This window comes from Bombus terrestris, chromosome 4, assembly GCF_910591885.1.
Source record: "Bombus terrestris chromosome 4, iyBomTerr1.2, whole genome shotgun sequence".
NCBI classification, from domain to species: domain Eukaryota; kingdom Metazoa; phylum Arthropoda; class Insecta; order Hymenoptera; family Apidae; genus Bombus; species Bombus terrestris.
Window position 1 is genome coordinate 11,048,685 of NC_063272.1, and position 27,741 is coordinate 11,076,425.

Genomic DNA, 27,741 nt, shown 5'->3' on the forward strand with positions numbered 1-27,741 from the left:
TTGGTGATCGTTTGCTCCAATCGAACAGAAATATCAGGAGTACTGGAACCACTCCAAGATCACGTTCGATCGGCCCCACAAGTCCGGCAAGTAGAACAGTAATTCCCAGGAGATTAGAGACGCGGAGAAACTAATTTATGGTAGTCGAAATTCTGCTTGCTGGCGCGTTGCGCTCATGTATGGATACCTAAGGATATCTGTACAGTCTTTATGTACGAAATATACATATACATATGTGTTGGACTTGTTAGAAACGTGGTTTCCGACCATTTACGTCCAGGCAGTTGCATTAAAGAGAATATGACACGTCTTTTGGCAAAAGAGTAAAATTAAAGTACGATACGATCACCAGACCGTACTATTAGCAGTTTCTTCTCGCCAATTCTTGTTTCATTTTTCCTTTATTCCGATATGTTATCTCAGATGCGAAGAAATTACTTGGAATTACTTAAAAGTTCTTATTATTAACAAAATATTTGTTTGTGACGTATGCTTAATGATAAAGTATTTATTAGTACTTATTGCTATGTGCATACCAGCAAGCAGAATTTCTCCTAAGTATTATAATTTTTTGAATTATTTCCTATACTTGATCTCCCTTGTATTTTAATATTTTAATTTTATTTTCATTTTGACAAACAAAAAGGATTTGTGATGTTACAAGATGCTATTTAACATGAAACTGTGACGAAGAATCTTGTGTACTAATAAGAATGTTTTCATATTTTCTTCAACCTTGAGTTTAACGTTACAGAAATACAATTTTGTCGTTATAGAATTGAAAATGGCTAAAAGGAAACAACAAGATTAAGAGTGGGCTTCCTGCTGCAAGTTTCATCAAAGCATTCTGTAGCCATATGACTCAATTCGACTAGTCCTTGAATTGAATAGATAGAAATATTATCACAAACCAGTTTGAAGACATTACTGAAAGCAGCGAATTCACAGGTACAAAGTGATTTCTCAGAGAAATCTGAGAGCAAGCAACCGTGCTCAAACAAGTTTGATAACAAACGCTATAGTTATCTTAATGCTGAAAAGTTTGATATACAATGCTCGCCATTGTACATAATATGTATTTTTTCAAGTCAATGTTAGAATGTAAAACTATTTCCTATGAATTTGCTTTGGTCACATTAGGAGTGCCTAGGAGTTAATGACTAAAAAAAATCGCATTCTCAAGCCAATAGTGACGTCACAGGACGAGTATTCATTCGTTCAAAGTCCACAGTTTCTATCATTTATTTTGAATTTTGAATTTGTACGAATTTTGAAGCTTTCGACTGGAAATTGTAATGTAGCATTTCGCACACATTTAAATATCAAAAATCTTAAAACATTATACAATTAAAATTAGCAGCAGAAATTTATAAGTATGATGTGCAGTATGATAAGTACAGTCGTGCGGAATTTGTTTCGCACCAAAATTTTCAATGTGTCGGCAATGATATTTTTGAATAATAGTAAATGACCACCTTACGGGTAGCCGCCGACTAAAATGCAAATATATTTTGAATATACTATTGTGTCGTATTTTTAGATCAAAATTATAGAATTTCGCCAAAAAAATTCGACCAACTCTTAATGGTTAAATGCACAAACTGAGCCATTAAAATAATTTATAAAATTTACTATGGGGAGAAGTTATATATTTTTGACATATCCTATTCATATTGTAAGAATAAATGGCAAGCTTTTTGAAAAACATAATAGAGAACAACGGATTTGTCATCAACTTGTTATTTTTAACAACATTTCAATATATATTTTAATTCAGCAAGAAAATAATTAACTGACATGCATAGGGAGTACTGAAAGTGACAACATGTCAGAGAATATGAAATTAGTTGACAGTAAATCTCCTTGTCCTTTCGTTCCAAGTACTCTATTCAATCATTCTCGTCTAAGTAGGATTATATCAGCAAAGCGAAAACAATGGCTTCTTAGGCGTACGGATCGAGCTTAAGTGGTTTAAATTTTGACTATACAAACGATTCGAAATTCTCACTGAGCATACCTCCTTAGGTAAACCGGGTTTAATTATTCCGTTCGTTGCACTACAAAATTTTCATATGAATTAATCAAATTGTATTCCGATGATATTAATCCACTGTTTAAAAACGATAGTTATTTAATTCGATCATTGACAGTAATATTCTTATACGCATTTTCTTTTATTCGTAGTTATAATCGTTATCTTAATATCGATTTAAAGAAATAGAACTTGGGATAAAATGCTTTGTAACGCGTTACAGACAGTTTCGCCTAAAATAATCGTATCGGCCGAAATACTTTAACAAGATAGAAAGCGTGCATGCTGGGAAAGTAGCTGACCTCTCACCTTATTTCGTGCGAACTGCACCTCAGCTCCTTTGTAATCCCAGCACGCGAATCGAATTTAAGAAAGCCAACGGCTAGCAGTTCACAAAGCTGCTAAAGTTCTAGTTGCACTTTCTATATATGTGGCTGCTACAGGATGACTGCTTGAAGAAATTGTTACGATTCTCTCACGTGCTATTTGCTGACGAGAATTTATATGCCGTTAATAAATGAATAAAAGAAACCTCGACGTACATGTAACGATAACGCATGCGAGAACGTCTACGGGAAAACGAACGAACAAAATAATCTCCTCGTAAAGATTCATGTTTCAATCGAGATTCATACTCGACTCGATGATTTTTACCTGTCGTTTTAAGCGATCGTTGATCGAAGAATATCCAAGTTCGACTAACGGCAGCAATTTTAATCGATGTCCACGTCATTCGTATTTACCTGTTCGATCTTGTAAATGGAGCACGGGTTGATGGGTGAAAATATGGGCATCAAGGAAGAGGAGTCGTTTCGTTTCTTTACGGCGAATATCGCGGAAGCGGTGAATAGTTTGGCTATGCGTCTTGGAAATCCCAGCAGGCGAATCGAGTTAAAGAAAGTCGAGCCGAGTCAGTCAGTCAGTCAGTCAGACAAGCAGCCGGTCGTCAACGGTGGTAGTTGGTGAAATCGCAGGATACCGGCTCTGCTCGTCAGTACCCTGTCAGAGGACGCAAGCGCGCTCGCGCCCCTTATCGAGTTCGAGAGCAAAAGCGACGAGTGCCGGTGGTAGTAGATGTATATATCTATAGAACGTGCATAGGAATAGGTGGGAGAAACGGAGAAAGGGAGAAAAAGCTGTGCGAGAGGCAGAGAGAGGAAACGATAGAAGGGTGGAGGGTTGTAGGTGGCGGCACACAGCCGGCTTGGAGGCCGAAGGGAGAGAAAGAGAAACGGAAAGGGGTAGAAGAGGATAGAGGACGAGGAGGAGAGAGGCGGGTGCAGCTACGAGTCGGGCGCCGCAGTGTTTGTCAGTCCTTCGTATGGACATCACGTCTGACGCGGCTGATAGTCTACTCGCGCTCTGGCATTCGTGTATACGCGTAAGTTTTGGCGGCATCTATCACCTTCGGTCCACGACGTGTCGCACGTCAAATTTCCCGTCGATGAGCTACCGGACGTGCCTATGCTCGCTCGCAACTCAATCACCTCGTTTTCTCATCGTCATCTCCACGAGTAATTCGAGGATTAATCGGCCGATCGAGATGTGAAAACGCCGAATTGGAAGCGATGTGGCTTCCGTTGATGCTGCTCGCCTTGATGGCGAGCAGTTCCGCGTGTCCAGATTTATGCGAGTGTCATCAGAGTGCTGCCGAAAGGGACCTACCGGCTTTTGTAAATGTGAAGTGTCGTGGACGTGCGCCTGGATTATCGGAATTGCCGATTAAAACGAGAAGCTTCGCGATAGACGGTGCCGACGAATACGAAGTGATCGGTTTCTTCGACGAACTGGAAGTGAGCGATTCGTTGAACGATTTCGAAGTGATCGGTACGTTGAACGAATTCGATGCAAACGGTACGTTCGACGAGTCGGATACCGGCAACTCGACGATTCTTCCCTACCTCGACGACGTATCCGTGACGAACTGTTCGTTGGTGTTCTTGAACGTGTCGTGGCACGGCTTCGAACGCGTCAGAGCATTGAACCTATCATGCAACAATCTGGCACGGTTGAACGATGTGCTAGTAAGCCGTGTGACGAATATGAGCGAGCTGACGCGTTTCGACTTGTCTGACAACTCGCTGACAGACGTGAGTGTCGGAGCTTTTAGGACGCTTGCGGGATTGGTGAGGTTGAGTTTGCGTAGAAACGCGATATCCACCGTGCACGAGGATGCGTTTCAAGGATTGGATCGGTTGGAGTACCTCGATCTATCGGACAACAGGCTGGCGGATTTGCCAGATAGTGCGTTGACGCCACTCTATTCGTTGCAAAAGTTGGATCTCAGTGGAAATCAACTACAAGTTTTGGGTGCCAGGTGGTTCGAGAGCCTCGACAGACTAAGGGAGCTCGACGTTTCGAGGAACGGTTTAGCGCGGGCGGCTTCTGGAACTTTGCAACCGCTTCCGGGATTATCGATACTAAAACTCTCGGAGAATCCTCTTAAAGAAAGAGATGTCTCTCTGCTGTTGGGTACTGGCAGACGCTTGGAAACTGTGGATGCGTCTCGTACAGGTTTGGCAAGAGTTCCAGCTGCGCTAACGAGATCCGTCAGAGCGCTCAGACTAGCCGGTAACAAGTTAACCACGATTCGTGGCGGTGACCTCGACAGTTACCCTCTTTTACGGATATTAGATATCTCGGAGAATCGATTGATAGACATCGAAAACGACGCTCTCGGACGTTTAGAGGTTCTCGAAGAATTGGATATTTCTGGTAACGTTCTCGTTAAGATCCCGGCCAGTTTACCGAACAGTCTTACAAATTTGAAGCTTCAACGAAATAGGATAACAACTTTGAAAATCGACGATCTACAGGGACTATACAATCTAAAATCCTTGACGTTAAATGATAACGATATTAACGCGATTGAGGTGGGAGCGCTCGGTCAATTACCGGTACTCGAAGAACTTGATCTATCAGATAATCCCATTAAAACGTTACCGGCTAATACACTAAGTGGACCAAGTAACCTCGCCAAGCTTCGTATGTCAGGATTAACTTCCCTCGAACAAAAGCAAGAGGAACAAAGTGATATGGCGTTTCCAGTACCTACGCCCGAAAGGCTCGTATTCCTCGACGTATCGAGGAGTCCTGTTCTGGCCAGACAGCTTTTAGCGGATGACGCCGCGCTGTCGGCTTGCAAGAGCTTGGTCCAATTGGACTTGTCTCGAACTAACATCACCAGTCTTAGATTCGATCTACCTTACATGCTACCTCAATTGCGTATTCTCAACTTAAGCGCAAACCATTGGGATTGCACCGAAGATCTGTATTGGCTGGGTGAATGGTTGCGGCAGCACGAACAACTAAATAAAGGTGTTCAACCGGGTCAATGCGATACTCCACGGGAAATGTCAGGATCACTCCTATACGAATTGCCATCACCGCCGAGCCCTCTTCCTACAACCGTACCAACCATAACACCCACCGCTTCCATATTATCGATTCTGTCTCCGATCGGACGTATATCTCATTTTAATAACCTAAACGCGTCTTCCAACGTTACCGATGTCGGTTCTCACGACGAATCTATTACCGTTAATGACACCAAGCAGTCAACCTATAGAAACTCGAGTCACGGAATAGTCGGTTCTCATAACTCCACCGAGAACTCGACAAATTACAAAACGAAACCTGTTCCAACGTTGCCGAGTAACGAAACGCGTTATTACGAAGCACCTACGTCGTTTCGAAACATGACAACATCAACGACGGAACAGAAGGAGCGAAACTCGAGCAAGAAAGTTATCGAAATCGATCAGACTTCGGCGGAGATTAAAAATTCAATTATGGACGTCGCCGGACTGCCGTATCGGAGAACGAACGAAGACAAACCGTCAATTATTAGGATGGAGAGCGAATCGGATCCAGGAACTATCGATAATCGTATAGACGGCAAGAGGCAGAAAAGCAAGAGACCGAGTAAACTTAGCGTATCGTCGAGTAAGATCACCTCCTTGAAGCTATCTAAACTTGCGTCGCTAAAGGAGGAAGTAGGAGAAAAGAAGACGGCCGAGAAATACTCGAAGAGGCTAAACAATCTGACAAAAGAGAAGTTGGTACTAGGGAATACTCCTGATTCAAATACGATAGCAGAGGAATTGAATAATCGAGCGACTGATTCCGACGCGAGAGTTTCCGAGGCTTTATCCGCTGGTGCTCATCCGGGAATGTTGGTGCTGGCTGGTGCAGCCCTCGGTGCCGCAGCTGCGCTCACTGTAGTGTTGTCGCGACGAGCCACTGTACGCCGAAGGGATAGGTATCATCGTCACGAAAACATCGAAGTGCACACGCTCACTCCGACCACCGAACTTTGGTGACCAGAGTCTGAATATGCTCGATTGTTCAACAGAGATAAGCAACTAGACGCCGAGGATTACGAGAAACGTGTTGAAATTTTGTCAATATTATCTCAGTGACTACCGAGAACACGACTAACGGACGTGCACTACAGGAGTATGCTAAAGTAATCTATTTTTCATCTTCCTGTTAGTTTCCTTCTATTTGCTGAAACTCGAACGAGATTCCCGACGATTAGCAGGCAACCAGTCACGCGTCTAGAAGATCGAACGCCGACGTTTGATCTCCGATTGACGTTCTTCACGTGAAGAACCAAGGGCCAAGTGATAATAACTCGATAACTTTAAGAACTGAATAAGAGGTGAATTGAGTAGAGAAACTTTTACACGACGGAATCAAAACAATTTCAAATTCATTATTTAGATAACGGTTTATCACGAAAGAGATAATTTCCCAGTCAGCCAATGTTCCTTTCTGGCAACGAGTCACTGGAGAACGCAGCAGTATACAACTGTACAACGCTCGTTTAAGGTGAGCGGATGAACGCTGAACAGTTCCGACTAAGATGTACAAAGCTCAAACAGATCACCTTCTCCAGGAGAAAGCTGAAGTAGTTCCCGCATAACCACCAGATTCGGCTTTGTCCGTCGGGAAATACCGGACATACGAGAAAGTTCAGCGAAGGAAACTGTTGGCCGAAATCCCACGGATTCTGCGGAACATCTCTCGATGCGAATCTCGAGCGAACGATAAACTCGAGAAGTAGTCGAAACTCAGTAAAATTTCGAAAAATCAGTGATTCATCGAGGAATTCATTAAAACAAAGACTGCTTGCTTAAGAGGACCGTATCGAACCGAACACGTTCGTGACCAGGAAACGGCTTGAAATCGGTACTCGATGTAGTACCCTTTCTTTTGGTATTTCGCGAGAAACCTCATCCTGGTGCGAGACGATGAAATGCAGACAAAGACAAAGCGAAACCGCAGGTGGCAATAATTAAAAATCGATGCGCTGCATCAACCTCAGGCGATCGGAACGTTAAATAGCACACAGTGACAATAATAATTGTAACGTGCCGCGTTTCTGGATTGGACTTTTCACCGTACGTTTAGGACGCTTCCGTGACTCGGTAGAAGTGCGGCTAGGCTACGTACGAGGAAAATGTGGTGAGAAAGGGCGAGAAATGGGAAGAAGACTTGAGAGAGAGAGGAAGAGAGAGAGAGAGAGAGAGAGCGACGAAGACAGAGGGAGCGAGCGCGCGCGAGAGAGAGAGAGAAAGAGAGTGACAGCGAAAGAGAAGACGGAGAAAAGAAATTGATGGGACACAGGAAACGTGCTGGCGTGAAATTCGCGGTGGCGAATTGTACGTTTGAATGACAGTGCGAGACGGGAAGCGGAGAGCGATTGCTGGCCGGAAGAACTTTTATCGAACGCTGCGAGATCGAATGAGAAAAAAAGGTGCGCGAAGAAGTAGTGAAGGAGAGGGTGTGAGAAAGTATGCGAGAAATGAGCGAAGAGCTAGAGAGTAAGAATGGAAAAGAGAAGAAGAACGAAAGAGTGAGAGAGCATGAGAGAGAGAGAGAGAGAGAGAGAGAGAGAGCTTGAGAGAGAAATGATCGCGAGGTGGAAACCGCTCTCAACAGCGGCCACACCGAGTGTACAGAAACGTAGCTTCCGAACTTAATTCTGGCTTGGCCAGTTGCCAAGACTCCTTAACAAACAGAAAAAAACAAAGGATAAGAGTGGAAGAGAGCAGATAAGAAATAACGAAGAGGTTAGACATTATCTTTCTTAAAATAACCAGTGTCAAAGTACCGCTATGATAATAAACCGATGTACAAAGATGCAATTTTTTCGATTCTTTTGATCGCCTTTCACCGATCATCTTTTTGTTCTACCAAACGTTGAACATTCAATCATTAGTCTTAGCTTTATTTATCTATATTAATATACAGCTATTTTTGGTATATCATTAGGGATCAATAGAATTTATGGATATAATTAAGTGTATTTTACATTTATTGCTTTAATTTCGAAAAAGAATACGTATGCAGATTGGCGTCTCTTTTAAGAAAGATAATTTTCTTCAAAAGTAATGACTACAAAATGCAGGTAAGTTCATTCTTACTAATATCCTATTTTACTTCTTCTCGTTGTCAAGCTAATGTTTTGTTCCCATCAAGTAAATCTCAATATTCGATGTATTTTTATTCTGATGTCAGAAATTATATTACAATGCCTGACAATATGGAACATCTTTGCTTCGCTTTGCGAAGCACGTAAATTCATACCGTTCTACGCATCTGACTTTAAATATTTTCTAATTTATCTCTAGCATAAAGATAATTGCATGCTAGCCAGACTTATTGATTTTTGTTGGTACATTTTAATACTATCACGAAATTTCAGTTAAATATGAAAACTTCAAAAATTTTTGTTAATTGTACTGTAATTTGTTATTGTTTTCTTACTAATTACCTCGTGGGCATTATTAATCAATTTTGTTAATACAATCATCTTAATAATTCCAATGCATAATTATGTACATTTAAATACATCTCTCTTCATAAATAGTAAGATACATTTTGGTTTAAGTAAACTTAAACGTCATAGAAAAATTTGAAAAAAGATCTAGAACCAAATAGTAACAAATATAATAAAAAAAAAATAATAATATAAACGCCAGAATTGATTAAAATAATGACCGAGATTATTTTTAGATTTATTTCTAATTATGTATTGTATATTTATTTAGAACGTGGAAATAAGATCTTTAGTATGATATTAAATGCATGAATTCTTCATTCATTTAACATTCTATGATCTCTACCTATCCTAAACTTAGGTTTCAAATGAGATGAGAATAATTTCAACTTTATCGCATTTTTATTAGTTTTCTAATGCTTATGAAAGCGGTGTACGTATTTACACATCTTTAGTTAAACATATTTTCAATAAAGATACAATTATTCAAAATAACATTTTTAAATTAACGAAACAAATCATGATTTACAATATACTTTGTTATACACAGGCATATTAGAAAAGTACACAAATCAGAGTTGAAATATACCATACTTTCTGATAAAAATATAAATTGAAGAGATACATACTAATCTTGATTTACAATATGACATTTCCTTACAAATGAACGTATCGCACCAGTAAACAAATAGTTGAAATATATCAGACCCCGGAAGCGGTATCGGTATAAAAGCACAATTAATTTCGCTCTAGGAAACAACACAATTAGCTGCTCCTTAAAAATGAGTCTGCGAAACGTGCAATTTATTATTCGTCCACGAGAATGAGTTCCATCACCAGACGAAAACCATCGAGCTCATTAGCATGTTAATCGCCGCAACGGACTAATCCTGTTACACGACAACGTCGTCAAAAAATTCTATATCCTCCAGCAAATTAAGGAGATGGAGAAAGAAAAGAAGTTAGGAACTGTTGAGAAAAAAGATCGACAGCTGTCGGGAAAATCTGTGCCTTTCAAGATACAGCGGTATCCGCTTCGATTCGAGATACAAGGATTTCACGCTTTCAGCCAGTTATCGGGCAAACAGATTTTCTGCATCTGCCGCCGCGCGTTTTGCGTTGGCTTCTTTTCTAGAAAAGTAATCTGACGGAAACCATAGGAATCCGTGCATTTAAAATGATAAGCTAATGGTTTAGCATGCAACCATTCCCATAATAGTATTTGCTGTATCGCGATATGTTTAAATTGTTATTTTTGTTAGTTTTTATTATATTTTTTGGATATGATATTAATATTCACAGTTGTGTGATAAAGTTTCTGGTTAGGAAACATTATAATATTTTGTTGATATTTTCGTTAAAAATCAGTTCATTAAAAATCTTTTATCCGCTTAAAAATCCCCCATTATTTTCCATGAATACGCGCTACCCTTTGCAACAACAGTTACCTCTTTTTGCTTTAACTGCGTTCGCTGCAGAAATCCATTTTACAAACTGTATTATCATACAATTAAAATGAAAACCGTTTCGACGTTATCCCGGCGCAAAATTTAATTTACAAATTTTATTTTCACCTTTACATTAAAGCAATTTTCGGTAATTCAATTATTGACCCCTCGCGAGTTCATGCTCGCCCTATATGATGTACCGCGTTCATTAAGTTAAATGACACGTAAAACTAATACCATGCCGGCAACTATTACAATAACAAAAAAAAAAGTTAACGTTACGACAAAAATGACAGAATAATCAGAATTTTATTTATTCCGCGTCTATAACAAAACCGAAAAACAGGATAAAGGTTGGTAGACACGGGTTCCTGTCGTTCGTTTTCCTCATTAACTCGTAAGTGTCACTCACGAGGAGAAATGTGTAGCAACGACGTCGACATGGAAATACGTGGTAGGATGCTGAATATTTTCAATTCAGCGTACTGCCATTCCACCGCAAGGTTCGCACCCATAAATTTCGATTTGCAAGAAATTAGAGAGAAAAGCACGGCAAAGCGAAAGAGGGGGTGGCGGAAAAGTTTAATTTTCTCTGTCTTAATCTCAGTAATTTCATCCCGGAGGCTGAGAAGTTCCGTTCTGCAACGAACGTTAATCGGGTTGTTCGCGGCTCCGCAGACAAAAGCAATAACCAGAAAACATGCTTACCTCCCCCGTCAAAGAATCAGATAACGTCACCGGGTGAACATTAAAGGAAAAGATGGAGGAAGAAACATGGAGCGTGTCCGGGGATACAAAATCACGAGACTTTGAAGCAACGTAAATGTTACTACATGAATAATTCGCAGCGAACGTTTCCCAGTCTCGTAGCCTGCGGCTGAATTTCCTGGAACATGGTAACGAGACCGCAACAGGGGAAAAACGATATTTAGGAGGGCCGGAAAAGCAGCCGGCACGGAACCTAGCGATCCGTTGCGTAAGAGAAGAGGGGGAGAGGAAGCGAACGAGAAACCGTTCCTTAAAGCCGTTGTTTAAATTTCCTATGGAATAACCCTTCGCAGCAGTGCAACTAGGAAATTTAATCACCGTATAGCGGCTCACCCCGGGCTACGGAACTGGCAAATTCAGTAACATCTTGCAGAAGTTCGTTATCCCTACCCCTGGCTTGCGTTCGATTCCGGTTTACCCAGACGCCACTGCTATTTCGTAATATTGACTTCATCGATGAAAAACAGAATTCAGTTCCTCAACTTATCTGCATTCCCAGCCGTCCCCTCCGCAACTGCTCCTTTAGTTCGTTCTAATATCACGCCAGGCAAGTCAATTTAGTCGTTGCAAACACGCGGAATGCCTTTGTAAATCACGTTATACCAATCCCTGTTAGTGAGATAGTTAAATGGCAATTTAAGTTGAGGAAGCCGAGGTAACAAAGTACATATAGTATGCAAGTCGAGGATATATACTATAAAAAATCTTTATACAGAGAATAGACTGGAATTAAATTAGTTATGAGACAGATCGATTTTATCTTATTGGTAAAAAGAACCGAATAAGCGCGCGAATATAGATGCCGAAGTATGAGATACAGAGATATACTAGACGTTTAACGTTTTGAAACGTAGCTTAAAGTTTTATGAAAACATAATTCACGGAACATCGTAATTTACATTTTAATCTTGACATAATTAGATCAAGTAGATCGCATCATGATAGAAACTAACAAACGAAAGAATATCATCCACGGGTAAATGAATAAGAGAACAGCGACGAATTGGACGATAAGATACAAATAAAACAAAAAAACATTAAGACAAACTGTGGCCATTATAATTTCACATACGACAAATATGAAAAAATATTAAAGATTTACGAAAACTTTAACTTTCGTGAAATCGTGTGCAAACGCTTCACAGTCTGGAAGAATTTAATAAATCTTATTCAGTAAGCAATAATTTGTCAGATGTGCACGTTGAATGATAAAACGGACTCTTTAAACGGCATAATTTTACAGAAAGCGTATAATGAAGTAAATGGCACCCGTTCCATCGCTTTCTCTCAGCCTTGCGCTGCTTTTCTCACTCCTCCCTCTTCTTTAATGAGCTAACTATTTCCTCGTCGTCGAGTCAAACGTTTCCTATATCAGCGAAGTTAAATACGAAACCCGACCCAAACTAATTATCCACGATACCTCAATTAATCCTTCTTGCTAGCTGTAAGGACGCGGCTATTTGATTTCTCAGTTATGTACAGAGAAAAAGTCTGTAACAAACAGGTCAACAACGTTCGTAATCAGACGTGCAATTTGGAAAGTATGAGATAGGAACATCATCGATACTGTATTACTGGTACTATTACGCTTTACGTCCATCATTGTCAGAATTATTGATTCCCTCTCGAAAACAACTGAATAAAATCCTATTCGTAAACAGATCATGGTAGACGTTCATTAGTGTAATTACTGGACCTGAGCGAGGTTGATGAGTTAGATATCAGTGTACATTCAATCATATCTGCGAGGAACAGGTGATTTTTAGCAGATAATGGATATGTATATCCTCATACAAAAGTTGGAGAATGTGTAGTTTAAATTTATTCAAGTGAAGAAGTGTTGAAAGTTGTAAAGAAGTGCTATTTCATTCGATATTTAATAGGGTAAAGAAAGTACGTATAGAGAGGTGAATATTAATAATTTTGTTGTAATATGAATATAGTTCAAAGAGTCTATCCAATTAAATCACGTGTGAATATTTAAACAATATTTGGAAATTTGAAATATCATTATTATTACATGTCGAATATAACATATGGATCTTATTATAATACGTATAAAATTTTACGCATCTGAATTAAAAAGGGAATTTTTAATTGAAAATATATTTCACCTGTATAATATAAATTTGATGCTTCCTATCAAAGACAATTTCCACACGAATTTACAAACAATTCCACTTTATACTATTGAACAATATAAAGTTTGGATACGATCTGAAATTTTCTATACTATTTACAAATTTAAACTTAAATAGCTATACGAATTTAAATAGCTTACTTCAACAAGTATCTTAATTCACGAAAGGAAATATAAATTTCTAATAAATTTATCAAGTAGGAATATCAGCTAAGCAATTATCAACGAAACAAAACCCGACCATTCTCAGTGCACCAGCTCTTCACTTGATAAGCTCGAAAAACCGGACTATCCATAACTGAGTTTCGTTGGCTATCATACTTAATCTCGATCGATTACTGCGGGACACGCTACGAAATCAGCTCTGTTGACGCTTTCCCCTGAAATGAAAACATCGTTGACCGTTGATGTTACAAGGACTCAGGAGGAACGTAAGTTTGGCCTGACATTGATCGGGAAATAGTCTCCATGATACGGTCCTCAACGCAGACGTCGGAGCCTCTACCATGGACACCGGGACCAAGGTGAACTAGGTTTACACAACGGCGAAGAGGTAAGAGATCCTCTTCATTTTATCTCCAGTATCCGCAAACCGTCCCTGGTAACCCTGGCTCGCTCTCCAACCAGCCTCAGGAGCTCGCCACAGCCTTTTTATTTCCCTTTGAGCCGGATGCGATCCGACGTGCGAAAAATCTGGCCTGCTCGCATCCGATTAAACTTATAATCAAACACGTCTAACACGCGAAGTTATCGAATCGTTTTCCCGCTTCGTGCGGAAATTCAGTTTCAGATATATCATGAGGAAACTGATTTATCGAATGCTGTCTACGCGAGGAATCACACAAACGCTGAAAAGGCGAAAAGACTCCGCTTCTTATTATGACATCTATGGTTAGTATGCTACTTTAGACAATTAGTTTCTAAGTCAACGAAGGAATTTTTATTATTTAAAAATGTTTATAATTTGCAGATTACATTACACTGCCAGACATATGTATTGGAGCGTTTATAACGTAAAATACTAAATGAAATAAAATGTGATAGTGTCTTTAAATAAGCGAGGCGAACATTTTTTTAACAAATGACCTAATAATTACTTTACTTTTATATTCTTTGTATTAATAAAACGCGAATGAAAATTTTTACGTAACCATTATACTGAAGTTTAAATATTCTTCTTGACATTCTGTAACGTTTTACTGATATTCTACCGTTTGTCTTTTTCGCTTGGACTCACTGTATATAAAAAGCTAAAATGTCGGGTCTACTTGAAACGGTTTCATTTTATATTAGAAACAGTGCTTTCGTATCATCCATATATACATATATCATCATATATATATAACATGTATTTGCCTTTAGTGTAATAGAATTTTAAGAGAAGCAATAAAGTACTTTAAACGTTTATTTAAATTTAACTTATTGGTAAAACTACTTTTATATATATTAAGCTCCAAAATATAGACAAACCTTTTAGTAGAAAAATTAATAGTGTCGTACTGTCGATCATTTAAACCTTTCAAAACAAGTTTCTCTTTCAACTTCTTAACGCTTCATCTGTTAATAAATGACAATAGTTAAATTTTCTATAATAAAAAACTAACAATGAAATTGGGCATATAATATATAATCGTGGCTAAAAGAAACGAATTTAAAAAATCTAGGTTTACATATATCGTGACATTTATTTGCATATTTCAAACGAGACTGATAATGACCACAGTAATATAATATATTTTATAATCTATTAAAACTTGAAAGAAAGCTAATTTAAGCACGATCTTTAAAATATAAGTGCATTTACTTCTATAACACGAATTTAGACCGATTTATTCCGTAATCAATGATTTCAATGGTGAAGAAGAATTATGACAATGTAACAGCTTTTCTCAAAGTTAACTTGGACCATATTATCCCATTAGTTCCGATAACGCTATCTCGCAGATAGTGAACAGCATTGGCAAACAATTTCTAATTCTTATTTCCCATTGTTCCACTGACTGTTGCCTTTAATTGTTAAATATTTAAATAAAGTGTAATCCCCTTTTACTACCGCTAAAGATCACATAGCAAGTATAATCGCGTAATCCAAGAATCCTTTCAAATTAAGCCAATACGCTGTTTACAATTTTAGAAGCAAGCAAACAAATAGCGCAACGTCTTCCTAAGTAATACACGAATAACCCGCCTAAACAATTACATTACGAGACTAACATACATTTAAGCAATTAGCAGTAAAGATAGAAAGGGGGGAAAAGAGCAACGTATGAACTAGCAGATCGCGAATATGTCACGCGAGAGAAAAGGAGTGGAACAAAGTGCTGTCGCAATTAAATGTTCATTAAACCTATATGTAGAGCTCTCAGTAGGGGAAAAAATTAGTGAAACGTATAACGTGGAGAGCACGTTATAATACCTCCATTTTTGCATCGCTACGCGTGTCCAAGAAATATGCGACGCAGTTTTTAATCATGAAACTGTACCGGATAGCAAAATTCTAGAGATATTATGATGGTATATAATTGGAGGATATATTTAAACTGAAAGATAAACATAGAAATGGTTAAAACGTGAGAAACGCCATATAATTGTCCGTTATATCCAATCAATTTTTGCAGTATTAATCCAAAGCTAAATCCAAAACTCGATGGAAATTTATAATTATGCTTCTGTGTATCTGGCAGTTCACCGCACTCACACTAGTACATCTTACGATGAAATGTACGAGTAAGTTGTATTTTCTCGGATGAAATATTTAAATAATTTTATTTCTGCTCGTTTAGAGATACTGTTGAATGAATAAGATAATATAATATGATTTTAATACAATTTCGAAAATTTTACGTGATTGTTAATGTTGGGTTTAAACGAATCTGACACTTTTACTAATTCGTAGCAATTTAGCCAAGCTATTATTACATTCATGAAGAAAAAAGTCCGAAAGCCACGTTCGAACCAAGGAAAACTATGTCTTTGAAAAAGATAGAACGTAATTACTTTAAGAACGAGTTCATAAAACGAACGAAGAGAATAATATTGATTGAAGAGTTCTAAGCAATACAGTGTCTCGGTGAAAAAATTTTTGAATATTTTATAATTTTAGAATGACGTCAGGAAATAACAGAATCATCTAATTTCCTCGTACAACGAATAAAAGTGATCAGTAACATCCCTACTCGGCATTGGATATTTTAAATGATTTCAAAGGTGACTACAAATTACGTAATGACAAAGTGGCAAACAACTGCACCATCATCTAATAAAAAGTGGTCAATACCTAGCAATTGTAAGAAAATCTTCACAATGGATGACATAGATTTTATATAAAAATATTTTCACAAGTGAGCACCTTGTTCAGAAAACTCGTGAATAAGTGTCTTTGAAATAAGATAATCATGCTGACTGCAAAAGAAAGAAAGAATCCACCAAGAATGGTACGGATTCCACCGTAACTCGTTTAAGAAATTCGTAACGCGTAACATTGGAACTTTACTCGTTTTACTAGATCTGTGAGCATAAAATTCTTTATAACCCGGAGATTGCTTCCCAACAGTTTAATGTCAATGCTCGTAGATACTACCATAACAAGAAGTGTGATTGTGAATTGCAGTCGTTCTTCAAGCAACAAGAAAGGAAGAATTATCGATAACCTACTTATGATTTAATTGTAATTAAATAATAATTATGCGTAAACAGTAAACATACTTATGCGAACTTTAACAGCTTTGTAAATGTTTCAGCTATTTCATATATGTTCTACTGACTATTTACTACTTTCTAAATTTTTGTCATTAATGAATCATATGCGTATGGATGAAACAAGAAAATTTGTTTATTTAATGTTTCTATATGAATGTAGAATATTGCTACAAAAATCACAAAAATCGCAAAGCTAAAATAACAAAGTATGTATATGAGTTGTAGTTGGAATCTTTAAATGTGTGTGTGTGCTTTTTTTCTTTTTTTTTTTAGGAACAACATTTTCAAACAATGGTACTAGAAATATTGTAAAAACTGCTTGATCGATTGGATGAAATTTTACATAGCAATTCTACATTCTACGTGGAATTATACGATCTCCATAGTAGGATTTGTTTAATGTTCTACTACATCGGTTTTATACAAAAGACAGAAAATCGCAATTAAAACTCGCATTTCGTGAGAAATTAATATTTCTAAAATCAGTCTCGACAAAGTATAGATTTACTTATGTTCTTCTACTCTATACATTTACAGTCTCAATATTTTTTAATCAAATTTATCCAATCGTTAAACTTAAGTAAAATAGATAAGATAAATCGATTTACGATAAATAGTTAGCTTCAAAATTATATTTATATTCGTCAGGCCGTTTATCCCTATACAGGTATATACAAGCATTTTGTCATAAAATGTTACTAAGAATTTTTGTAAGAAAATATATATATCTCTATATATATATATCTATTTCTTTCTGTACTCATTCATGATTTACCTTTCTCGTAATTTATTTACTTATATACGCGAATAATACGCGAGACAGTTTCCTGACGGCTTAATAAAAGTTGTCCTTTTAACGCTAATCTCCCTGTTCGTTTCTTAACCATACAAATAACAACACGACAATCCCCTCTTCTCGTAACGTTCCATCCGACACGATCGTTTCCTCGCCGCACTATTTGCACATTTCGGTGATTAAGTGTCCGCATTTATCAGAATCCGTGTCGCTGTTCGCCCGTCAAAGCGAAATCGCGTGTAACACGTTTGCCTGACAGGTAAATGTAAATTCTTCCTTCGTGAATATGGAACGGTGAAAATCTGCTGTCGACCGACAACGTTTACATCCCCGCGTCCCCTTTTCATAAATGATTGACGCCCGTAAGCGACAAGCTCTGAAAAATAATCATGCCCGCTAATTGACTTTATTATTTACGCGAGTGTATATTTTACCTCTGGGCCGTGAGTCTCGCTAACCGACCACCGATCAACATTTCGAATTATTGAAAACACGAAGCAATAGCTGGTGCACAGCAGTGGTTTGGATGAGTTCATGTGAAACGGCCATGACTACCTGACCGCTGCAATAATTGAAACCGATGGCCCCGTAAAATTCTGATCGTTCGTGACATTCTACCGCCGCTGGTGCCGCGTGGCTCTTCCTCTCTTCCTGCGGAAACTCCGAAGATCGATCCAGATTATACAGGAACACCGACACCGAGAACCCGGCATTAACCAATGCCTGGGAAATTGATCGAATATGAGCTGGAGAATCATTCCGCGAGAGCGAAGCTCGCATTAAAAAGAATACCAGAGATTCGTGCCATTTGCGAATGCATCGGCAATGCCTGCTGCTTCATTCTGATAATACACGACCGTTTAATCCATGAGCCGGCGCGTAATGAGAGATGAAAATAGAGAAGCAACTTTCAAATCGTTCTGAAGGAGGTAAGAAATCAGAACTCGATCGATCATACGAATCAACCGGGAAATTGCAACGGCGCCACCGATGTTACCGTTATTACGTCACGTTATGATGGAATACGGTGCGCTCTGGAGATTTTATTTGATACATGCAGGCGCACTTTCTATGCAAATACCTAACGAAATTGTACAATGCTTTGATGAATTATTTTCTGGTATTTATAAATTTCCAAGTGACTTTACTGAATCAATTTCGGAATTTCGAAACTACCACCCTTTTTATATGTACATATTTTTAACTTTAACCCTGTTCGATCGCGTTTTTGTTTATTTACGAGAGAGAAGAGTTATAATTGATTACAGGCATTTGCCTTCATCTATAATCTTACAACTTTTCATTTTTATAGTTATCCACGAAATTTCAATATGATACTTATAGTGCGGATGTGTATGCATTTATGAAAAATTTGAAAATGCAGAAATGCACACAAGGCATATAATAAGCAAAAGCATATATAAAATATTATAAGCATATATAAAGATATAAATTTACATGAATATTTGTAATATAATAATAATACATTGATAAAATCCAATAATGTATCAAGCGAGTAATAACGACAAGCGAGTAAGATCAAAAGAACATGAATGTATGAACAGATATGTATAGTTTTCAACACATGGCGTTATAAAAAATAATATAGTTTTAATTAATTTATTAATGCTTCACTACATGAATTTGAATTACACGATTTTAACAAAATTGGTAAATATTATAGAAACTACTAAGCGATATACAATTTCACTTCTATTTCTTTAAAAGGAAATATTTCCTTTTCTGATATATTTACACCGCTATGGATGGAAATAATTTGAATTAATAACGAAATCAAACTGCTTGCAATTAAACAAAAGAACAAACAAACAGTATTCTCATTAAAAATTAAATAAATTCAACAGAGACGTACTTACAAAGATATAATAATTGAATTATCTGCGATGCTTGAAACAATGCAGCTAAAAGTTATATAAATGAAAAATGCTTTGGAGTAGGTATGATTTAAAGAAAAAATTAATTGTTCAAACGAAACCAACAGTCAAACGCGTGCTAAATTAATTTGAGAATGTATCCATTAATTAAATCAGGTAAACGAAACTGTTCAATGCCTTGTTAATGCGCTAGCGTCAGCGTATTTGCATAAAAAGCAAAGCATGAAACAAGTTACCAGCCATTTCTACGATGCCGCACATACCAGCGATTCAAACAGCAACCACGGCCAGCAACGGTGATTCAGCTAACCACAGATTTACTGTCACGCGAACTATGCTTCCGTCTGGCCATGTGTCCGAAATCATTTGTTATCTGATTTCATGAAATAGTTTACATTCTTTTTAGCAAATTAGCTTTCTCATTTAATTACATAGAATTAATCGAAAATAAATTATTTCTTTATTGTTATGCTTTATTTTCAAATAATTTATAATTATAAGTGTACACCGTCGATTTTTTAAAAATTATTTTAAAAAGTCTTTGAAAATGACGACGGGAATTATTTAGTTGATTTGATCAACTAGCGATAATTATTTACGAATTTAATCAGATTTAAATAGCCAAAATTGCCTGTAATTATACTGTTCTACCAATATTTCAACTTAGTCGTTATTATTTAATTTCACTGTAATTGCTATAAAATTCATATCTCAACCTTTCTATACAATTAAAGTATGCAATATTGTGTAATAAATTCTATAACTCCTTATGTGCTATATTCTATTCTATATTACAATTTGTCAACTTACTAACATTATTAATTAGTTATTTTGTAAAGGTATAATAAACCAAGTATTGGTACATAAAAGAAAAATGACCAAATACAAAATCCTGTACAATATCAAATTTCATAAAAAGAAAACAGATAAAAGAGAAAATAAATCAAAAGTTCCCATCATACGTCAAAAGATCTAAAATAGACATGAAAATTTACTTTACTCCTTTCAATGTTTCCCAAAAATTTCTTTAGCTGTCAACTTTCACAGTAGATAATAGGAAACTCGATCATAATTTCAGACGTATTGTTAAAATTCAAGAAGAGGATTATTCTTTCGATATGAGTCAAGTTAAAGAAAAGAAAAATAAAATTGTAAAAACAATTTTTTACAGTTATGAAAAACAGTAAAATTCATTCTATCCAGTCTGACGAAGATATATGCTCCATTTTAGAGATTCAATTCGTTACCTTTTTGCTGTTACAAAACGCAATTCTTGGCGTCCGTTAAATCGCAGAGAACCACCGAAAATACGCACGGCCAATCGATTTATTTCCTCGTATATTTCAGGATTACGAAAGTCCGAGGTCGAAATCTCCGGGAATATTTACGGCTTGACGTACGATACATCAAGTGATAAAACCGGACAAATCGATCTCTTTTAATATCGAAAACCATCCTCGAAAATAAAGATTGTGGTCCGATGAATCTCCAAATTATAGATACGTCCAGCGTATCTGTTACAGGTTTAACGGAAAGAATGAGACAAGCATCGCTATCTCGGACAAATTTTTATAGCTCCCAGAGTATTCTACCACTGGAAAGTTGGAAAACCATTTCACTTACTTTGTAAGAAGATTCAAGTTTTCTCTGGAAAAAGTATGTGTGGATATTTATACACATACTTACAAGATTTAAATGAGTTCACACTCGTATACTTACAATGAAAAAGTAACGATATAATTAGCGACTTATATCCCTCTGAGATGTTTTGACAAATTGATACTTAATATGATACTGTTAATTCCTTATACTCCTATTTAACCTTCTATAGCTAAAAATTGCAAGCAGCATGGAGAACTGATTACCTATAAGGCTAATCAACAAAGTATTATCCCTCTTTCGATAAATTAAATGATTTGATGATAATAAAATAATATAAGAAGAAAGATCAACTAAGATTGCTCCATATTTTTCACCATAATGTTTACACGCCAAGAGAACATTTTTCATTAAGCAAAACTAATTAAATATTTTAAATCTATCTATATAAATATAAGAATAAAAATGTTGTCAAAATTTGAGCTAATAATTCCATGTATGATTTGTAAATAAATAACATATAAAAAACGATTGAGTAACAAGATAACAAATCAAATAAAGCATTTTAATTAATGACAGAAATTAATGTAGCAGAATTGAGAAAAAAGGAACTGCCACGTAATTCTTATCATATAAAACAATTGTTATTTCTTCTTCTATAAAAAATAAGTATCAAAAATAAAGAACGCACAATTATTAATCTGTATACTTTTATTGATCTACATTACATAGCGTTACCAGAGTTCTATCCTTTCGCGAAATAAATAACAGATAATTGTTACGATTTATTAAGCACGACTCAAATATCCTTTTCACAAATAATTTCAATAAGTCAAAGAATATTACCTAGATATGAATTAATCGTTTAAATAATCTATAATCTGCAGATATTGGATCACATATCACTGAAACAAAAATACTGATATATTACGAACATAAACATCGCAGGTAATAATAAAAAGCAACAGGATCAGTTCGTTTGCAAACGACCAATAGAAGATACATGAAAAGTGAAACTGGAAAAAAATTAGGCAGACCAAATTAGTGGATACTAATTTGTGAAAGAAATATTCAACTTCTGCTTCCCTCGAAATATGTAGCATTGAAAGCACATATTTAAGACAAGTGGTACATAATTACGAAGTGCAATCCCGAGAGAAATTCATGCAAGAGAATGAATAAAGAAGTGCAGTGCGTTTAAAGAAACGGCAAATACATTCAGTGCAATCTTACTCGACAATTGTACGTCGAATAGACGAGATATTAATAATGAACCGCGTCCGAAAAAAGCATAATTAGTTAAGTAACCACAAAAGTGTAAAATGCGATATAATTGAATGGAAAACATCAAGCGTAATTAAAGTACATTAAGAGTGGAATTTCTTTTGAAAGCAGGTACATTAAATCTGTTCTGAAGTAATTCAGAAATTATTCAGAAATAAATCAAAACCATCGAGAAATTACTTTACAAGTTTATTAAGTTTAGAAATGATGCAAATATTAGGATATTTTTTAACATTTATCAGATAGAATTTTTATGTAATTCTTTTATGAAAACCATAATGTACATATGTTTAGTAAATTCTTTATAGTTTCATATTGTTTTTCGAAATATATAAATCAGCCCAGCAGAAAATAATACTCATAGAAGTAAAATAAATAAATTCACAATTCTAAGTACACAGTTTCTAAGTACATTAATAGATAATACTTTCCAATACTTTTTCATGTGAACGCCGTTGCAAATATATACGTACGTATTCATGCAATAAAACCCTATAACCATTTCAATACAATGGTTAGAAAAAATCTCTAGAGATATTAAAATGATAATTCTAAATGCAAACTGGATGCAAACGAGGGGTAATATGCATACTAGAATCTTCGAAAAGCTCACTCGGTTCCACATTTTTATGTTACTGCTTGACGATTAGAGGCGATGGAGTTTCAATTATTTTCATAACAGCATAGCCACTGAAATGACTTCCTCCAGAGAGCCAAACTACTTTCCCAATATAAGTGTCCGGGATTACTTGAACGACTTTTATTGCGGTCGTAACCGCATACCGAAGCTGGATTTGCATTCTAGGAAATCTCTCATTTATTCGCCCAGTAGAACGGGGAAAGATCATGCAAATTACGCCAGAGGAAAAAAGTATAAGAATCAAGGCAGAAATAAAGTTGATGAAACGAAATTCCGTTAATTAAAATTTTCGTTGAAAGCTGCCAACTGAGAACTAACGTTTCAGACAGCCACAGCGAAAGAGTTTCATTTTTTCCAAATTAATATCATTTGCATACAGATCTCGATACATATACCAATGTTGAACTAATTAAACATCGAATGAAATCTTTTGAAATACGATAGTTAGAATTACTTATTTAAAAATAGCATCTCACTTTTATGCATTTATGGAATGTCTTAATTTTTTAAAAAGTAAAGAAAAATGTAGTAGTATAATAAAATGTTCAATTACGATATTAAAAAGCTACGAAGTAGTTGTCAACGGAAACGAGAAAGAAATAATCTACCTTTTAACATTAATGGACAGACTACATAAAATATTCACACAGATAAATTTTAAAACATTTTCAATTGTATATCAACTTTTGTGTGATACTGATTTTATAAAACATATCGTAACATGAGCTTTAATAAAAAAAATTGTTTATTATCGTCATCGTGAAATTCTCTATCTTTTCCAGAAGGAATTGGTTTTGAGTCAGTGAATCTTACAATTTTATCTCTTATAATTTTCTTGCAATCGCAAATGTGTTAAGAACTACTGCAACGAAAGAGAAAATCTATTCTGTATTTGTTGTCGTGATAAATTATATAAACTAGTTCGAAATAAACACGTGGTCAGTTCAAAAATTTTTAAGGAAAAAATTTGCGTATATAACCGATGTCACATTATTCAAGAATCGACTGTACTAATAAAAAATGTTTTCATCAAAAAGCAACATCATTTTAAAAATTCACAGAATATACATCCACGAATTGCCATGTATATATACCTCAGTATTAATATTCTTTGCGTATGCAAATTTCATTCATTATTACATCCTCTCGCGTACGAAATTCATTCTCCTACGTTAAACATTAATTCAAATGCTATTATAATTATCAAACGGAAAGACGATATGGCATTGAAAATCATAAAGGCAGTATGTTCAAAAGGGAAAATTACGAAAAGGGAGAAAAAAAAACAATTCCCTTGATCGTACATTCGTCGAATGACAACAGTGGAGGAAACGGCTCGAGATTCGAATAATTAATCGTGCAACACAATGAGAGACCATAGACCCCGAACAGCCTTTGAAATATCTACGAACTTATCGTTTGAGAAGCGAGCAAATATTAATGCAGCTTATTACTCCAAGCAAAGAGTTCGCCCTTTGTTTGCTACCCACTTTGCGCTGGAGACCAAGGGAAAGCGAAAGTGTCTGAGAATCAGACGAAAGCTAACTGGGCGCACAATCTGTTGGACTTCGTCAAGCGAGACGAAATGATTAACCGGGCATTAATACTTAATGATTAATTAAGCGTGTGACATTGTCGTTACGGCCAATCTTTTCTACAATACACTTCAATACGCGTATACGACTGCTTCTATTCGAAACCGTCGCTCGCCTGAATAATAGACCTTTCAAACATGAATTAATTACTATCCATTATTTCTAATTTGGTAGTGATCGACTATGGAGCTATTTGCGTCAATAATTTCACGTATTACCTCGATAATACGTTTCATTCAAGATATCCCACATTTTGATGGTTTTCCGTTATTCAAGGCTTCTTTGTACTTGAAATATTATATCTCGTATAATTAATTTTCGAAATACCAAGGTTAACGCGGGTTTGAGCATATTGTGTATAGTTTTATATATCTAATTAAAAGAAATAAATAAGGTTTAAAGTAACTAACTGTAGTTCATAACACAATAACCCTTTTATAAAATAGTATAAATACTGTAATAACTCTACATAAAATGAATTCTTTACTATAATTCGTAGCATCATTATATAATTAAAAAATGAAAACGAAATGTCTAGCTATAACAGAGAATATCGCGTTTTTGGTTTTAATAAACAGTTCTAATAACTGCTATTAATAGAATTTAATAATATCTATATATATAGTATAAGTATTAATATAATGGTTGTAACAATATTACGTTTATTGTTTCAAAATCGACCACAATATTGTATTCTTCAACATTTGTATTGTACTATTTAATTAAATTACTATACTCTTTATTTAAAATATATATCTATGAACTTATTAATAACAAATTACATATTAGCATTATGCGAAAATATGCAATTATATAAAATATAATTTCTTATGTATTTATTAAAAAGATTTTAATATTAAAAGTAAACATACTAATCATTAGTGTATCCGCCACGTTTCAGTAAATGTCAATGTTTCTACTATATAAATATCTGTAATATCTATAAATAATATAGAACATGCTTTACCCAAACCACCTAGAAAGTATTTAAACAGAACTCCAATCGTGTTATTCTATATTAATTTCTAAACATCAATTCAAGAACCGCGATATGTAATAACAAAAAACAGAATCATCGAGAGATCTCTTATCGTTAATACAAACAAATTAAATTAACAAAATACATGGACAGCTTTAAACTGTAACACAGATATACGAAATATTCAACATCTAATTTTCTAACGTTTTCATACAAAGTATAAAATAATCGACACCCGTTCTATGACACGAAAATCTGAAAATCTTGGTCATTACTTCCCATCCCTTACTGCTTGCCTCGCTGCTTTTTTATTTGCCACGCTTTATTCTAAATGGCGCGAGAGATTTATTAATAATCCAGCGCGTAAGAAGAAAAAGCGGCAGAACGAAGAGAGAAGCAAAGAACGAGCGACGTCAATTAAATTTACGGGACATGGCGAAGTATGCATCTCCGGACCACTTTTCCACGATGAAAGGACGAGTCTCTGTCGGCGTCATTCGTGAAATTTTATTTCTATTTTATTTTACAGCCGGTTCGCCACGGCTTCGAGGGTTATTGTCGCCTCGGTGCTCAATTATGGCTACTTAACTTTTGTAGACCGTCGTACAAAACGCTATTGGAACGGGGCAGTTTCAACTACGCTATGAACTCGAGCTTTACGAGCCGTGAGAAATCAGTTGGAACTTTAGCTCGGGAACACGATTACGCGTATCAGTTACGCGTACGAGACGTACTTTTTAAATGAACAAAATATTCCAAGAACGGCACGCGGATCGATTGATATTTTGCCGTAGCAACGTATTTCAAACCGTACGTATATTTTAAGTATATTTTAAAAAATATGACACGAAATACATATTGCAATAAATTAACTCGTAAAATTTCAATGATAGCGAGATGACATCTTTTGTATGGCTTTCCGATAAATTTTTCTCGCAGTAATAAATATTTCAGGATGTAACGAACTCTGTTCATCGATTTCCTGATTTCGAATGCAACTTTTAGTGTGTTATGCGTAACAAACGAAAATATAGTATATCCTTCTTAATTATTTATAATTCGTACACAAGTACAATTGGTTATTGTTATTGAGAGAATTTTTAAAGAATTCTAATATGTCAAAATTTATATAGTAAAAGTTTAATTTAAAAAAGAGTTTATTTTTTTAATCAGATGATTGAATTATTATGAAAATTGTATTTATTTTGTACATATGACAAGAAACGAAGTTCTTTAAGAGCTATTACAATAATCAACTTAAATGTAATTAATATTAAAGAACTAAGAGTAAAAGTTCCGATACAATTTACTCGATTCATGGGGCGACTCTCTGGAAAGTTCTTCGATTATTACACTTTCAACGCGACTATACCAACACATTAATAGTACCCAAAATATTTAATTGCGTTGTGCAATACAGAATTAACATAAATAATAAAATTGAAATAAATTCAGAACAAGGCACTGAATGTATAATACCACGAATATTAGAAACGTGCAATATAAAAATCTATTCAATGTATCATATCGCGAAACAATTATAGATTTCATCTATTTCGGTTAGGTGGTGGCGAATTCACGAGGCGGCACATACTCGTCAGAGTTTACGAGTGATAAAGAATGAAAAACAGCCATAGAAATAAAGAAATACAAGATGGAATCTTGTCAGGAAGAATTTTCCGCAAGGGGTGCTAACGGAAAGCCACGAGATCTCATCCGGGACTTCGTAACTCCCTCACGTCCCTGTTTTAAGCCATCTTCGTCGCGGACGGTCTTTACGATTTCCCGAACCGTGGATCAGATTAAAGTAAAGCCCTGCAACAGTTTTGCAGAGCTTCGTCCCTCGCAACCCCTTTCTGTCCTCCTCTATCCTTTCATTATAACACCGCGTTCACCTAGTGTTGGGCGGAACAGTTTCCGAACATGGTCGTGTAGAGTATAAAGGATTAAATAGATTGGAAGATTGCGTCATTAAAAGAGTTCGATAAATTTTCGTAACAGACGATGGATTCGCCTGAAATAACTGGAATACGGAACAACGGTAATATTTCAATCCAAAGTTAATGCAATGGCTGGCGA

General features: G+C 35.9%; 2 protein-coding genes and 1 long non-coding RNA gene across 4 annotated transcripts in view; 2 read left to right on the forward strand and 1 right to left on the reverse strand.

Moving 5' to 3' along the window:
• Window positions 1–27,741, reverse strand: part of LOC100646408 (protein timeless homolog) — a 248,731-nt gene that overhangs the window by 186,789 nt on the left and 34,201 nt on the right. The gene's annotated exons all lie outside the window — the stretch shown is intronic.
• On the forward strand, window positions 3,324–8,184 carry LOC105665676 (chaoptin). The gene has a single exon (XM_020862712.2). The coding sequence runs from the start codon at window positions 3,601–3,603 to the stop codon at window positions 6,352–6,354; it is 2,754 nt and encodes a 917-aa protein (XP_020718371.1). The 5' UTR covers window positions 3,324–3,600; the 3' UTR covers window positions 6,355–8,184.
• Window positions 11,678–14,580, forward strand: LOC125385052. The gene is made up of 2 exons (XR_007223994.1): window positions 11,678–14,066; window positions 14,146–14,580. It is a non-coding gene; the product is annotated as an uncharacterized LOC125385052 (long non-coding RNA).

Bases quoted from the DNA above. Each gene is read 5' to 3' on its own strand.
- LOC105665676 (XM_020862712.2), top strand. From the start codon at position 3,601: ATGTGGCTTCCGTTGATGCTGCTCGCCTTGATGGCGAGCAGTTCCGCG.